This window comes from Hypanus sabinus, chromosome 15 (assembly GCF_030144855.1).
Source record: "Hypanus sabinus isolate sHypSab1 chromosome 15, sHypSab1.hap1, whole genome shotgun sequence".
NCBI lineage: Eukaryota > Metazoa > Chordata > Chondrichthyes > Myliobatiformes > Dasyatidae > Hypanus > Hypanus sabinus.
The window spans coordinates 66987881-67001601 of NC_082720.1; the positions used below are offsets into that span (position 1 = coordinate 66987881).

The 13721-nt window shown below is 38.5% G+C and overlaps 1 protein-coding gene across 1 annotated transcript in view; it reads left to right on the forward strand.

The window, feature by feature from the left end:
- Nucleotides 1-13214, forward strand: part of exoc1l (exocyst complex component 1 like) — a 30607-nt gene extending 17393 nt beyond the window's left edge. The window contains exon 3 of the mRNA XM_059989945.1: nucleotides 12945-13214. Coding sequence (XP_059845928.1) covers nucleotides 12945-13214 — 270 coding nt within the window. The remainder of the gene's footprint in view (nucleotides 1-12944) is intronic.
- Nucleotides 13215-13721: the final 507 nt, after the last annotated feature.

Here is a 13721-nt window from a genome sequence, read left to right on the forward strand (position 1 = left end):
AAATTAATAACTCATCGGGATGATTGATAAATTTGTGGCCTAAGGTAGAGGGAGATGAGTTATTAACTTTAAACTTTCTGCGTAATCGCTCAAAGAGTTGAACTGCATGTGCATGTAACAAGAGCTGTATTACTCATCTCCCTTTACATTAGGCCACAAACTTATCGATCACCCCTTGTATATGTGCCTAAGTCATTTGCAGCGTGCTGTGTTTATGAATATTTATGTATTAATATTAAACCTGTTAATATTGCTCAGTAATACTAAGCATGTATCTGATTCTGATTCATACAAATTAATTTTGAGGAAATGTTCCACATATCACTGCATAAAAATGCATGCCACAGCTGGCCTGATTGTGCGTATAATGACACTACCAGAAGAGAGATGGCACCGAATTATAGCAACCATCACTTTGAATGGATTTCAGCCAATGCTTTAATCTGTTTTGAAAGGGTATTATAAAATTGATTTGCAGTTATAATAAAACTTAACCACGGTCTTAATGTCTGCTCTAGTGCAGTGACGCTGATTGAATATAGCTTCTGTTTTTAATATTAATGTTTGTCAATGTACATTTGAATAAGGGAACATCAACTATCCAAGATGCAATTATGTTATAGATGGTGGAAAACAATTCCAAACAGACATTAGTTGGTAAAAAAATCTTTCAGTCTCAAATTCCAGTCAATACTTTTTTTATTTGACCAAATGAGAAAGACTTAGAGCTTGGCTAGCAGAATTTTATCACAGAATTTTATACTGTTACCAGTTCAGTTAAAACCTGCATGGAAGGCTTAAACAAAGCATCACAACCAAGTTCAAGAAAAGTTATTTGTCTGGATCACCTGTTCTCTTATTCTGAGAACAAAGATTTTTAAAATATTTTCTTTCACAAACCCAAGATATCCCAAAATTCATTCAAATCTGCTACTTTTGAAGTGTTGTACAGAAGAAAATCTCTTATTGAACTTAAAATATAGACAATAAGTCTATAAATTCTCCTTTTTCTGCACACTTATGCATCAGTCTAAGAGCCTCTAAAACATCTCTTCATATTTGTCAATCCTCAAGAAAAAGAAATGTCGACTATACTCTTTTCCATAGATGCTGCCTGCCCTGCTGAGTTCCTCCAGCATTCTGTCTGTTTCTCTTCATATTTGTCTCGACTACCATTCCTAGAGGGACATTCCAGGCACTCAACACTCTGAGTGTAAAAAAACTCATACTCTCCTTTGGACCATCTCACTAATATTTTATAATTTCACCAATCAATTCAACGGTAATGTAGATCACATCTTAGTGTTCAGAGGGGTCACTTAGGGCTCATTGAACTTCTCACATCAAATGTATGACCTCTAGTGATGTAACCTAGAAAAAGACACCACTCTCTACTCTGTCTATGTCCCTCATAACACTGGACAACAAAGATGTTGCTTCCTGAATACTTCTGGGCGTATCTTATGGATTTTGGACTGCTGTCACTGAAAATCACCATGTAATTTCCCTATTATGTAGCATTTTAAAAAATAATTCCCAATATTTGTTATTTGAATTCATAACTCAAGTCAGAATAACTGATGAAATGTTTAAGGAAGGGCTTCTTCGTTGGGCCACAAATCAAACAGGTCATCAATGATGGGCAACTTGAAGAATCTCAAATGGGATCAGAGTAAATTGCATAGAGGTCATTCGAGGATGATGTTGAAAACTTTCTTGGCAACTACAGAGCACCAAACTACATGCACCTGGTTGACAACTTGCTTCAAGAATGCAAAGCAACGAAGTGCAACATGTCTCTAAAGATTAATTTTCTACATGCCCATTTGGACTTCTTCCCTGCAAATCTTGGTGTAGTCAGAGACAAGTATGGTGAAAAGTTTCACTAGCATATTGCAGTCATGGAGAAACGGTATCAGGGCAAGAGGAATCCATCAATGCTGGCTAATTATTGTCAGATGCAAGCAAGAAGCATCAGACACTGATTACATATGAAAATCACCAACAAAACATTTTTAGCTTAGTAAAGCATTTGCAAAGGATCAGCACCATTGTGTCATTAAACACATTATATTCAATAAAAAATTTCCTTTTATTCCAATTCCTATGTGATATAAGTAGTTGAAATTATATTTGTGTTCAGTTTCAAGTGGTCCATCATAAACAAAAAAATTCTAAGGAAGCAACATATCCAAAACAATTTGGTGTCTAGTATAGGTTGAAGTTCCAGATGTCAGGGATCATGAAATGTGTGAAATTACCCTAACTAGAGAGAAGGCTGTTGGGAAACTGAGAGGTCTGAATGTAGATAAGTCACCTGGACCAAATGATGTACACCCCTGAGTTCCGAAAGAGGTGGCTGAAGGGATCCTATTGACATCAGTAATGATCTTTCAAGAATCACTCATTTCTGGGAAGGTTCCAGAAGACTGGAAAATTACAAATGTCACTGCACTATTCAAGAAGGGAGAGAGGCAGAAGAAAGGAAACTACAGGCTTGTTAGTCTGATCTCAGTGGTTGGGAACATGTTGAAGTTGATTATTAAGGATGAGGTCTCAGGGTACTTGAAGGCACATGATAAAACAGTCCATAGTCAACATGGTTTTCTTAAGAACAATTCTTTTGTAATTCTTTGAAGAAATCACAAGCAGGATAGACTAAGGAGAATCAGTTGAAGTTAAGTACTGGGAGTTTCAGAAGGCTTTTGACAGAGTGCAATACAGTAGGCTGCTTAACAAGCAACAGGCCCATTCTATTACATGAAAGATTCGCACATGGATAAAGCAGTGATTGATTGGCAGGAGACAAAGAGTAGGAATAAAAGGGAGTCTTTCTAGCTGGCTGCCGGTGACAAGTGTTGTTCCATATGTGTCTTTTTTGGGACTGATTCTTTTTATGTTCTATGTCAATGATTTGAATGACTTAATTGATGGTCTTGTTGCAAAATTTGCAGACAATATCAAGACAGGTGGAGAGGAAGGTAGTTTTGAGGAAGTATTTGGAGACAGATTTGAAGAATAGGCATAGAAGTGGCAGGTGGAATACAGTGCCAGGGTATGGTCATGCACTTTGGTAGCAGAAATGGAAGGGCTGAATTTTTTCTAAGTAGAGAGAAAATATAAATTACTGAGGCGCAAAGAGACTTGGGAGTCCTTGTGAAGAATTCCATAAAGGTTAATTTGTCATTTGAGTCTATGATGAGGAAGACAAATGCAATGATGGCATTCATTTCAAGAGGACTAGAATATAAAGCAAGGGTGGAATGCTGAATCTTTATAAAGTACTGGTGAGCTTTCACTTGGAGTATTATGAGTTGTTTTCGCTCTCTTATCTTAGAAAGGATCTGCTGAAACTGGAGAGTGTTCAAAGGAGGTTTATGAAAATAATTCCAGGATTAACTAGCTTGTCAAATGAATACTGTTTCATGGCTCTGGGCTTGTATTCACTAGAATTCAGAAGAGTTATGGATCTCATAGAAACCTTTTCAAATGGTGAAAGGCTTTGATAAAGTGAATATGAAGCAGATGTTCCCTATGGTGGAAGAGTCTATGACCAGAGGACACAGCCTCAAAATAAGGGGCATCGTTTTAGAACGAATCTGTGGAATTTACTGCCACAGGCAGCCATGGAGGTCAAGTCTTTATGTATATTCAAAGCAAAGGTTGATAGATTCTTAATTGTTCAGGGCAGGAAGGGTTGCAGGGAAAAGGCAGGAGGTTATGGCTGGGAGGAAATTTGGATCAGTCATGCTGAAATGGTGGAGCAGACTCGATGAGTCAAGTGGCCTAATTCTGCTCCTAAATCTTTTGGTCTTATGGCCTAAAACCATCCTGATAAATTTCTTTCTAACCTACAGTATTTCTCAACATTGTGAAAAATGAAAATAGAAAATGATGAACTATTTTTAAACTTTTCCCTTCTTTACCATAGGAGGCACAGAAACACAGTGGCTGACACAATCACTTAACAGTGCCGGTAATCACTGATCTGAGTTCGATTCCTGCTGTCTGTACAGAGTCTGTATGATCCTCCTGTGATCAAGTGGGTTTTCTCCCACAATCCAAGGACATATAAGTTAGTGGGTTGTGGGCTGCTGCATAGGCGTTCGAAGAGTAGTGGAACCAGCTGACCACCCTCAGCGTAGTCCTTGGACCGTGCTGGTTGTAGACACAAAGCAATGCATTTCACTGTATGTTTAAGTGTATATGTGACAAATCAAGCTAATATTTACCTGCATAGCTGACTTGCTATATTCAATTTTACATTGTCACACAAAGCAGGGTTTAAGTGAGAATCTTGAAGACAGGAGATTTTGAAAATGCTGGAGATCCAGAGTAACGCACAGAGTAAAATGGTAGTGGAACTCAGCAGGTCAGGCAGCATCTATGAAGAGGAAATGCTCAATCAATCTTTCGGGCTGAAACCTTCCAGCAGGACTGGAAAGGAAGGGAGAAGAAGCTAGGAGAATTCCTCTCCTTAGATGCTGCTGAGTAGCTCCAACATTTTGAGTGTGAATCTTGAACCTCATTTGGATGCTTGACCGGAGAAGGCCACTATATTAATATTCAATACAACACTCTGTGCAGCAGAGTGTAGGACTGATCATCAAGATTGGAAATACCATTGGTTTTATTTCCACTCCATTCCCAGATGTAAAGAGGCCACTTAGAAACCAAACACACATTGTAGATTAATATTGTAACTTTCCTGTCCTTTTTGCACAATGCCATATCCAATGGTTCAATCTGTGGTTGAGTCATCTGGAGAACAATGCTTTAGAAAGGCCAGTTTAATCAAGGCTCTTTATCAGGAAATATCTTTCAGTAAGTAGGATTTAATCTGATTTGGAATTTTTCTTCCTGCATTCTGAAAACAATTTATTTTGATTTGCTAATAAAATGCAATTTAGTAAGTCTTCCATGAGCCCCAAAGTGGCCCATGTGCACGCTAAGATGTGATCTACATTACATTCATTGTCCGAATTATAAAATATTAGTTAGATAGTAAGTGAATCAATTATGGGGTTAGTACATGTGGTACTAAGTAGGCCAAAGGCCTAATCCTACTTCGAGTTCTCAGCATTTGGAAAATAAATTAATGATCCATATTTCAGTTTGAAGAAACACCTTTAAGACAGCAAGATGATAAAACCTGTCCAAATCCACAAAGATGAATGAACATTTATCTGTATGTCTGGAATATAGCCATTCTGCCCATCTTACTGTGTCTGTTAGATCACTGCCTCCTGCTTCTATTTTGTTAAATAATCTTCAAATATTTTCTTCCTTATCTTTCTCTGATCGCAAAATCTTCCTGAAATATTAGCTTTAAATTCCTGGGTATTGACATATTGCATGACCTGTCCTGGGCCCAGCACATAGTGCAATCACAAGAAAAGCAAGACAAAGTTGACTTTCTTATAAAGTTAAACAGGTCTGGTTTGTTACTGAACACTCTAAAGGTACTGTTGAAAATATCCTGCCTTGGTGGTTCATGGTCTGGTGTGGAAACTTGAAAGGCACAGGAACTTAAGAAGCTGCAAAGAATGGTTGACTCATCCCAATACATCAAAGACACTTCCCTTCCATCCACCAGTTGTACCTACAGGAGATACTGCCTCAAGAAGGGATCATCCATCATCAATGATCCCTGCCAGTCAGGCCGTGCCCCCTGCAACAAGCAGAACCTTCAACAAGTAGAAGGTATTGGCACTGCATGAAGCAAACAGCATTCATCAGCAAAGGTCCTCACTATTCAAGCCATAGTTAACAGCAGGTAGGAGATGCAGAAGTCTAAAGTCCCACAGCACTAGGTTCAAGAACTTTAGCCATTCGGTTCTTGAATCAATCTGCACAACCCTAATTCACTATGCATAATGACCAATTTGACCACATTTGCACTTCAATGGACTTTCTTCTGTTTTAATTGTGCTCCTTCGAATGACTTTATATAATATACGTTTAATTTATGATTTGTAAATTTATATTTTTATTGCTATAGATAGCAATGGAGACCAAGTTGCTTGGTATATTTAAAGTGGAGGATGATGGGTTCTTGATTAATAAGGCATCAAAATTTATGGGGAAAAGGCAGGAGAATGGTGGTGAGAGGGATGATGATGGAATGGCAGAGAAAAGTTGATCGTCGGAATGGCCTAATTCTACTCCTATGTCTTATGGCTTCATGCTCATGATATGGGTAACTATGGGCAATATTCAACATGATAGAAATATACAGAACAACAGAAAAATCAACTATGGACAGTTTTCAGGTATCAGAATCAGGTTTATTATCGTTAGCCTATGTCATGAAATTTGTTGTTATGTGGCAGCAGTACATATAACAATAAAAACTGTAAATTAAATTAAGAAGAATATATATATTATATTGATATATATATTTTAAGTTAAATTAGACAAGTATTGCAAAAAGGGAAAATAAAGTAGTGAGGTAGTGTTCATGGATTTAATGTCCACTCAGAAATCTGATGGCAGAGGGGAAGAAGCTGTTCCAAATTCACTGATATGTGTCGTTAGGCTCCTGTATCTCATCCCTGATGGTAGCAACGAGAAGAGGGCATGTTCTGGGTGATGGGGGTCCATAACGATGGATGTGGCCTTTTCAAGACATTCCTCCTTGAATATGTCCTGGATGTATTGTACGGATCATTTACATCAGGAGCAGTCTATATTGTACATAGAGGAGGGCCAAAGTCTGGACTGACAGAATTTATTTAAACTTCTATAATGCTTACACCTTAACATAATCTCATAAAAATATACCCCCACAAGTGTAACAGGTTGGGTATGATGAGTATCTCTGTTGGCTCCACCTATGACCTATCTGCCTCAATCTCACACTTTTATACTTGCTATCTTCCCTCCAGACTCTTAGTCCAGAAACAGGGTCATGACCAGATGTCAATATTTCCTTTTCCATCAGAGATATTGCTTAACACATTAAGTCCCTCCAGCAGGTTGATTTTTGTTATATATATATTGCTTCAGTTTCCAGCATCCTCAGCATCATGAATCTCCTGGAATAAGGGGTTAACATGATATCTGCTCAGCCAGAGAGAGGAAGCAGCAGGAAGTCTCTGGTTTAGCTGATTGCAAAGTAATGTTTCCTCAAGTTGTTTTTCTTCTGCTGGAGGCTACACAGTCCACATCAGATGAGCAAAAGCTGATGAGGTTACCGACCTGAGACAAATGTCTTTCTAATGATTTCATCATTCGACCTCCTGCCTCCAACTCCAGAGCTCACACTGCGGTTTCCTTGTGCAGTTGGAATTTCCACATGCGTTCCTCACGGAGAACCCAAACAATCTCTTTCTTTAGTCCTTCATGCTTGAGACATCAGTGTCGTCAAAGCCTGATTAAATGTAAAGGCCTGAAAGTTCTTACAAGTTGTTCAATGCTTTTAATTTAATTTTCATTTAGAGATACAGCACAGTAACAGGCTCTTCTGGCTCAACGAGTTGGCACCACCCGATTACACCCATGTGACCAATTAACCTACTAACCCATACATCATTGGAACGTAGGAGGCAACCAGACATCCCAGAGGAAACCCACGCAGTTGCGAGGAGAACCTACAAAATTCATACAGTTGTGGGAATAGAACCCGAGACACTATGTTATGTTAAATGCTAATCTACTGTACTTGAATTGAATTGACTTTATTACGTACATTCTTTACATACATCAGAAGTAAATATTTTCATGTTACGTCTCCATTCAAATGTGCAATTATAGTAATTTATAATAAATAGGATGTACAACAGGATGGTCAACATAACATTGAAATACAATTGTATCAGCATGAATTAATCAGTTTGACAGAAGAAGCTGTCCCGGGGCCCGTTGGTACTGGCTTTTATGCTGTGGTACCGTTTTCCAGACGGTAGCAGCTGGAACAGTTTGTGATTGGCATGATTCAGATCTCCAATGATCCTTCAGGCCCTTTTTACAAATATGTCTTTGTAAATGTCCTGAATAGTGGGAAGTTCACATCTACAAATACATTGGGCTGTCCGCACCACCCTGCAGAATCCTGCGATTGAGGAAAGTACTGTATCCATTCCAGGCAGTGATGCAGCCAGTCAGGATGCTCTCAGTTGTGCCCTATAGAAAGTTCTTAGGATTTTGGGCCCACACTAAAGTTCTTCAACCATCTGAGGTGAAAGAGGCACTGTTGTGCCTTTTTCACCACACTATCGGTATGTACAGACCATGTGAGATCCTCAGTGATGTTTATGCTAAGGAACTTAAAGTTGTTTACCCTCTCAACCCCAGATCCATCAATGTCTATAGGGGTTAGCCTGTCTCCATTCCTCCTATAGTCCACAACCAGCTCCTTTTTTTTGTGACATTGAGGGAACTCAATTTGAGTGCTGGGCAAGTGAATTTGACTAAAATTTGATGCTGATCCTGATTGAACAGTCTGAATTTGGAAATGAGTTTGCTTGAAGTGATAAGATTGGAAGTGGAGCTGCATAACATAATAGTCTAACATAAGTGTCTTTAATGCCCTGATGTTACAGAGATGAATGTAGGTCCAGGTATATGGTGTCTGCTCCTGACCTGTCCTGGCAGTAAGAAAATTGCAATGGATCGAGGTTGTCTGAAAGTCTGGAGTTCATGAGTGCCACGTTTACCCTCTTGAAGCATTTCATGACGGGGGATGTCAGAGCCTCTAGTTAGTCATCATTAAAGCATTTTACCTTGTTTTTCTTAGGTATTGGGATGATAGTAGTTTTCTTAAAGCAGGAGGGAATCTCAGATTGAAGCAGAGAAGAGTTGGCAACATCAGGAAAACCTGACACAGGACTCATTGCATTAAATTTCTTCTCAAAGTGAATACGGAAGAACTTAAGCAGTTTATTGACAGACCAACTCATTCAGAATGCTGCTGCTAGACTTATAACCAAAATCTGAATGAGAGAGCATATCATTCCTGTAACAACTACTTTGCATTGGCTTCCTGTATCTTTTAGAATTGATTTTAAGATTCTCTTACCTGTTGTTTAAGCTCTTAATGATCTGGGACCAGAGTACATCACAGATCCCTTTGGTATTATAATCCTACTCAAGCTCTCAGGTCTTCTTCTGCCAGTCTCTTAAAGTTTAACAATCTCCCTCAAAAGATAATTGACAGATAAGCTTTTTTGAACTGCAGTCTTAAACTGGAATTTAATACCTAAAACTATAAAGGAGGCAGACTCAGTTGACACTGTTACATGCAAGCTCAAATCCTATTTATTTAATCTTGCTTTTTAACCAACATCTTTTTGGATTTTATTTTCATGTTTATTTTTTATTTTTTTATTTTAAGTTCACGTTTGTACAGTACAGTGCACAAGCCTTAGGCTGATATGTATAGCTAGAGTTTTGCACAGTACTGTATTTGTCAATGTGAAGCAGAGCATGTTTGTAAATCTGGCCAGAGCAAACAAAGGTGGGAATGGTAAAAGTGGAGCACCGTAAGTGTGTTTTGGGCCAGGTGGCAGAGAAGGAGTGCTAGGGGCTGGGGGTTGGCTTAGGGTGCAGATGAACTGAGCCCAGAGACACCAGGCAAAGTCATTTGATTCCAAGCAGTTGGTTTATTGATCATTGCAGAGTGTCTCTCTGGTGTTTCCTGTTCCCTCCCCTCTCCCTTCCCCCTTTCCCAACTATGATTCCCCTCACCTTGCCCCCTTCCCACTCTCAGTCCACAATAGTTATCCATATCAGAATCAGGTTTATCATCACTCATATATGTAATGATTTTTTTTTTTGCAGCTGTACAGTGCAATATGTAAAATTACAACTGTATTATGCCAAAGTCATAGGCACCCTCGTGATATATATGTGCCAAAGACTTTTACAAAGTACTTTTATCTCATTGTTAAGTACTTTGAACTACATTATCTTTATGAAAAGTGCTCTATAAATAAAGTTATTACAGTTTCAATATATGTTGTTGTAATAAGTTTTTCATTGTACTGATCTATAAGTTCTTGTGCCCGTTCACATGAAACTAAGCTCAGTTCATCTTGATTTAACTTGATGAAAAAGTCATCCATCAGAGTTAGTAACTCTGTTTCTTTCCCCTTAGATATTATGTGAGCTTCTGAGTGTCTTTTCCAGAATTTTCTCTCTTTAACTTCCAACAAAGATGGTTCTTTGCTTTTGAATCATTAAGCACAGTCGTTGTCTTGCACCCTAATTTGTCCATGCAGTTCAAGTTGTCTGATGAGCTTAAAATATGTTTGAATTTTGGCCCTATCCCTCAAACCCTTTTGTGTCCATGTAACTGTCTCTTAAGTGTTTAACTGTATGTACCTCTACCATTTCCTCTGTCAGCTTATTTGGACGTCTACTAACTTCTGTGTGAAAATCTTGTCTCTGAGGTTCCCTTAAAATCTTTCCCATCTCACCTTAAATCAATATCCCTTAGTCTTAAACTCCCTTGGGAAAAAGACTGTGACTATCCTCTTTATTTATGCCCCTTCATAATTTTTTATGCCACTCTAAAGCCACCCCTCAAACTCCTGAGCTCCAGGGAAAAAAAAAGTTCCAAACTATCTAACTTCCAGTCTCACTCTATTAACACTATCCTCAAGCCATGTTCAACTTTTACCGATATCTTCCATTCTCCAACCCAGCGAATGAAGGGGCAGAAGAGCATTGTGTATCAGTTTAAAGTGAAGTAATATGAAGCACCACTTTTTTTTGCTGTTCCTGCTTATATTGGAGAAATGCTAACCCATTTTGTAATCTGTGCATGGTATGTGGGTGAGGCAGGCAATACACCATTCCCACCACTCTCAGTAAGGAGTTTGTACGTTCTACCCCATGACCAAATGGGCTTTCTTTGTTTGCTGTGGTTTCTTCCCACAGTCCAAAGATGGACCAGTTGGAGTGTTCATTGTAAGTTGTTCTATGATTAGGCTGGGGGTTGTTGGGTGGCATGGCTTGAAGGGCCAAAAAGGCCATGTTATATCTCAATATAAAAACATTTGCATTTTTTAAACTTACACACAAAGGACGTCACACATAATGCTGGAGGGACTCATCAAGTCCTACAGTATCTATTAGGCGAAACACATTTTGTCTTGTCAGCTACATTTTGTCTTGCCCATTTGAGTTCTGCCAGCATTTTGTGTGTGTTTCTCTGGATTTCCAGCATCTGTAGAATCTCTTGTGCTTATGCAAGGAACCTCTCTCATTTTGTTCTGTTCAAATAGTGATACAGAATCAGAATCAGGTTTATTATCATTGGCATATGTTGTGAAATTTGTTGCTTTGTAGCAGTATTACAGTCTAATACATAAAATGTTACCATAAGTGACAATAAGAACTATATAAAAATAAATAAAAAATAAGATTCTTAGGATTTTTAAGATTAGCATTATTTGTCATGTACATCGAAATGTACAGTGAAGTGCATTGTTTGAATCAAAACAAATCAGCGAAGATTGTGCTGGGCAGCCCACAAGAGTTGTCACGCTTTCTGCGGCAACAAAACATGCTGGTTACTTACTAACCCTAACACATACATCTTTGGATGGTGGGAAGAAGCAAGAGTACCCATGTGATCATGGGGAAGAGGTGCAAACAGTGCAAATTCAAACCTACAGCTGGCAGTGTAAACCATTGTGCTGACTGCTACACTACTGTGCCATCTCATGAATTGTTCCGATATCTGATGGCAGAGCTTTAATGCCACTGTGAATTTAAACATAACTAGAGTCATAGAATTGTACAGTATGGAAATAGGCCCCACATCCCACTGTGTCAAGTGAAATTGGCTCCATTGCACATTAAGCAAACTTAATCAGATTTAATCAGTCAGGAACTCTTTTACTTATAATTGACCTGTTGCAGGTCCCACACTGTGCAAGGTGCAGTTACAAACGCACTATGTTGAACGTGTTTCTATTTTTCAAATATTTTGCCCTTTTCAGAAAGAAAGATCAGGTGAAGAATCAAGACCACATATCTTGTTGGGTCTCCTTGTCCTCATTTAAATTCCCAAAATGCAGTACTTCAAATATGTCAGAGTTAAATTCCATCCACTATATTCAAGATTGTTCAGTGCAGAGGTTCTCAAGCTGGGGTCCACAGACCCCTTAGTTAATGGTAGGGGTCCGTGGCAGAAAAGTGCTGGGATCCCCTAGTTTCATGCCATTTTCAGTACACGAATGTAAAGGCGAACAAAATAACTTTTACTCCGAATCTAATGCATCATCTAAAAAACACTATATGATCATGAACACAATAGAAAAAAAACACAATACATAAATACATAAAATAGTTTATATTCATAGATTGATTGTATGACCATAAAAATGCTAGACACAAGGTTGTCTGTACATACAATGGCTCTGGCAGGAAATGATAAAGTAGTGGTGGTGGGGGAGGCAGGGGGAGGTGTGGAGGGTTGGGTTAGTTGGGCTAGTAGATAGGGGTGTTGATGAACTTTACTACTTGAGGAAAATAACTGGTTTTAAGTCTGGTGGTTCTGGCATGGATGCTACGCAGCCTCTTCCCTGATGGGAGTGGGACAAACAGTCCATGAGCAGGATGGGTAGGATCCTTTAGGATGTTACTATCTGTTTTCAAGCACCCTTCTGTATGCATATCATGTATGTGCTTGTTGGCGGATAGGCTGCTACTCTGATGTGACACCAAATTCAAAGTACTAGTGAGAATTATAAGAATTGTCATCTGAAATGGAAACTTGATAGGTTTTATATCATATTACAGCATGAGCATGGAACCATTTTGATAATTCAATGATCGTGCTAAAATACAATATTGAAATTTGTAACTATTACCTGCATGTTGAGATTAGATTAGTAACTAATGATTTATGGGTCTGATATTATTGTTTCCTACACTGAGAATGAATGTTTAAAAGCCTCTATAACAATTATCCTTGTTGGTTTTCTCTCCTGCAGGATAACCCTCACCTCGATCTACATTTTCAAGCTGTCTACAGCTGGGAAGCCAGCAGCACGGCAGCCAAGTACGCCTTTGTAAGGAGCTTACGAAAAGTGAATAATGTCTACCTGCAAAAGGATATTCAGTTTCTGAACTTTGACGATGATTACATCAAAGAAATGAGTTTCTTTGGAGTCCCGGAGGACACTATGTTGGTAATACAACTGTGCTTACAGGCTTTCAACTGTATCTGCTTGTTGGGTTCTTTGTTAGGAGCTTCACCCTAGTATTTTCTGGTGGAATTCCCATTAGTATCATTTAATTCAGTGTTGAAAGTTCTTTTTGCTAAATTACTGAAATGTTACTTCAATAAAATATGCTTTATCATTTCCACCACTACTTTATCATTTCCACCACTACTTTATCATTTCCTGGTAAAGTACAGACACTCCTGTGCCTAGCATCACTTTATGGACATTCAATCTGTCTATGTATATAAGCTATCGTATGTAGTTATACTTATTGTGTGTTTTTCTATTGTGTTCTTTATCTTATTGTTTTTTTTTGTTCTGTATCGGATCTGAAGCAACAATTACTTCATTCTCCTTTACACATGTGTACTGGAAATGTCATTGAACAACCTGGAATCTTGAATCTTGGATCTTCTCACAGCCAAATATTAACCATTCATTGTCTCTAATTGCACTGAAAATTGAAGGCTATATTTTTATAAATCTACAATGCCAAAACTTCCAAGAGGACCACAACCTTGTTGTAGGGTTTGGACGTTTGCA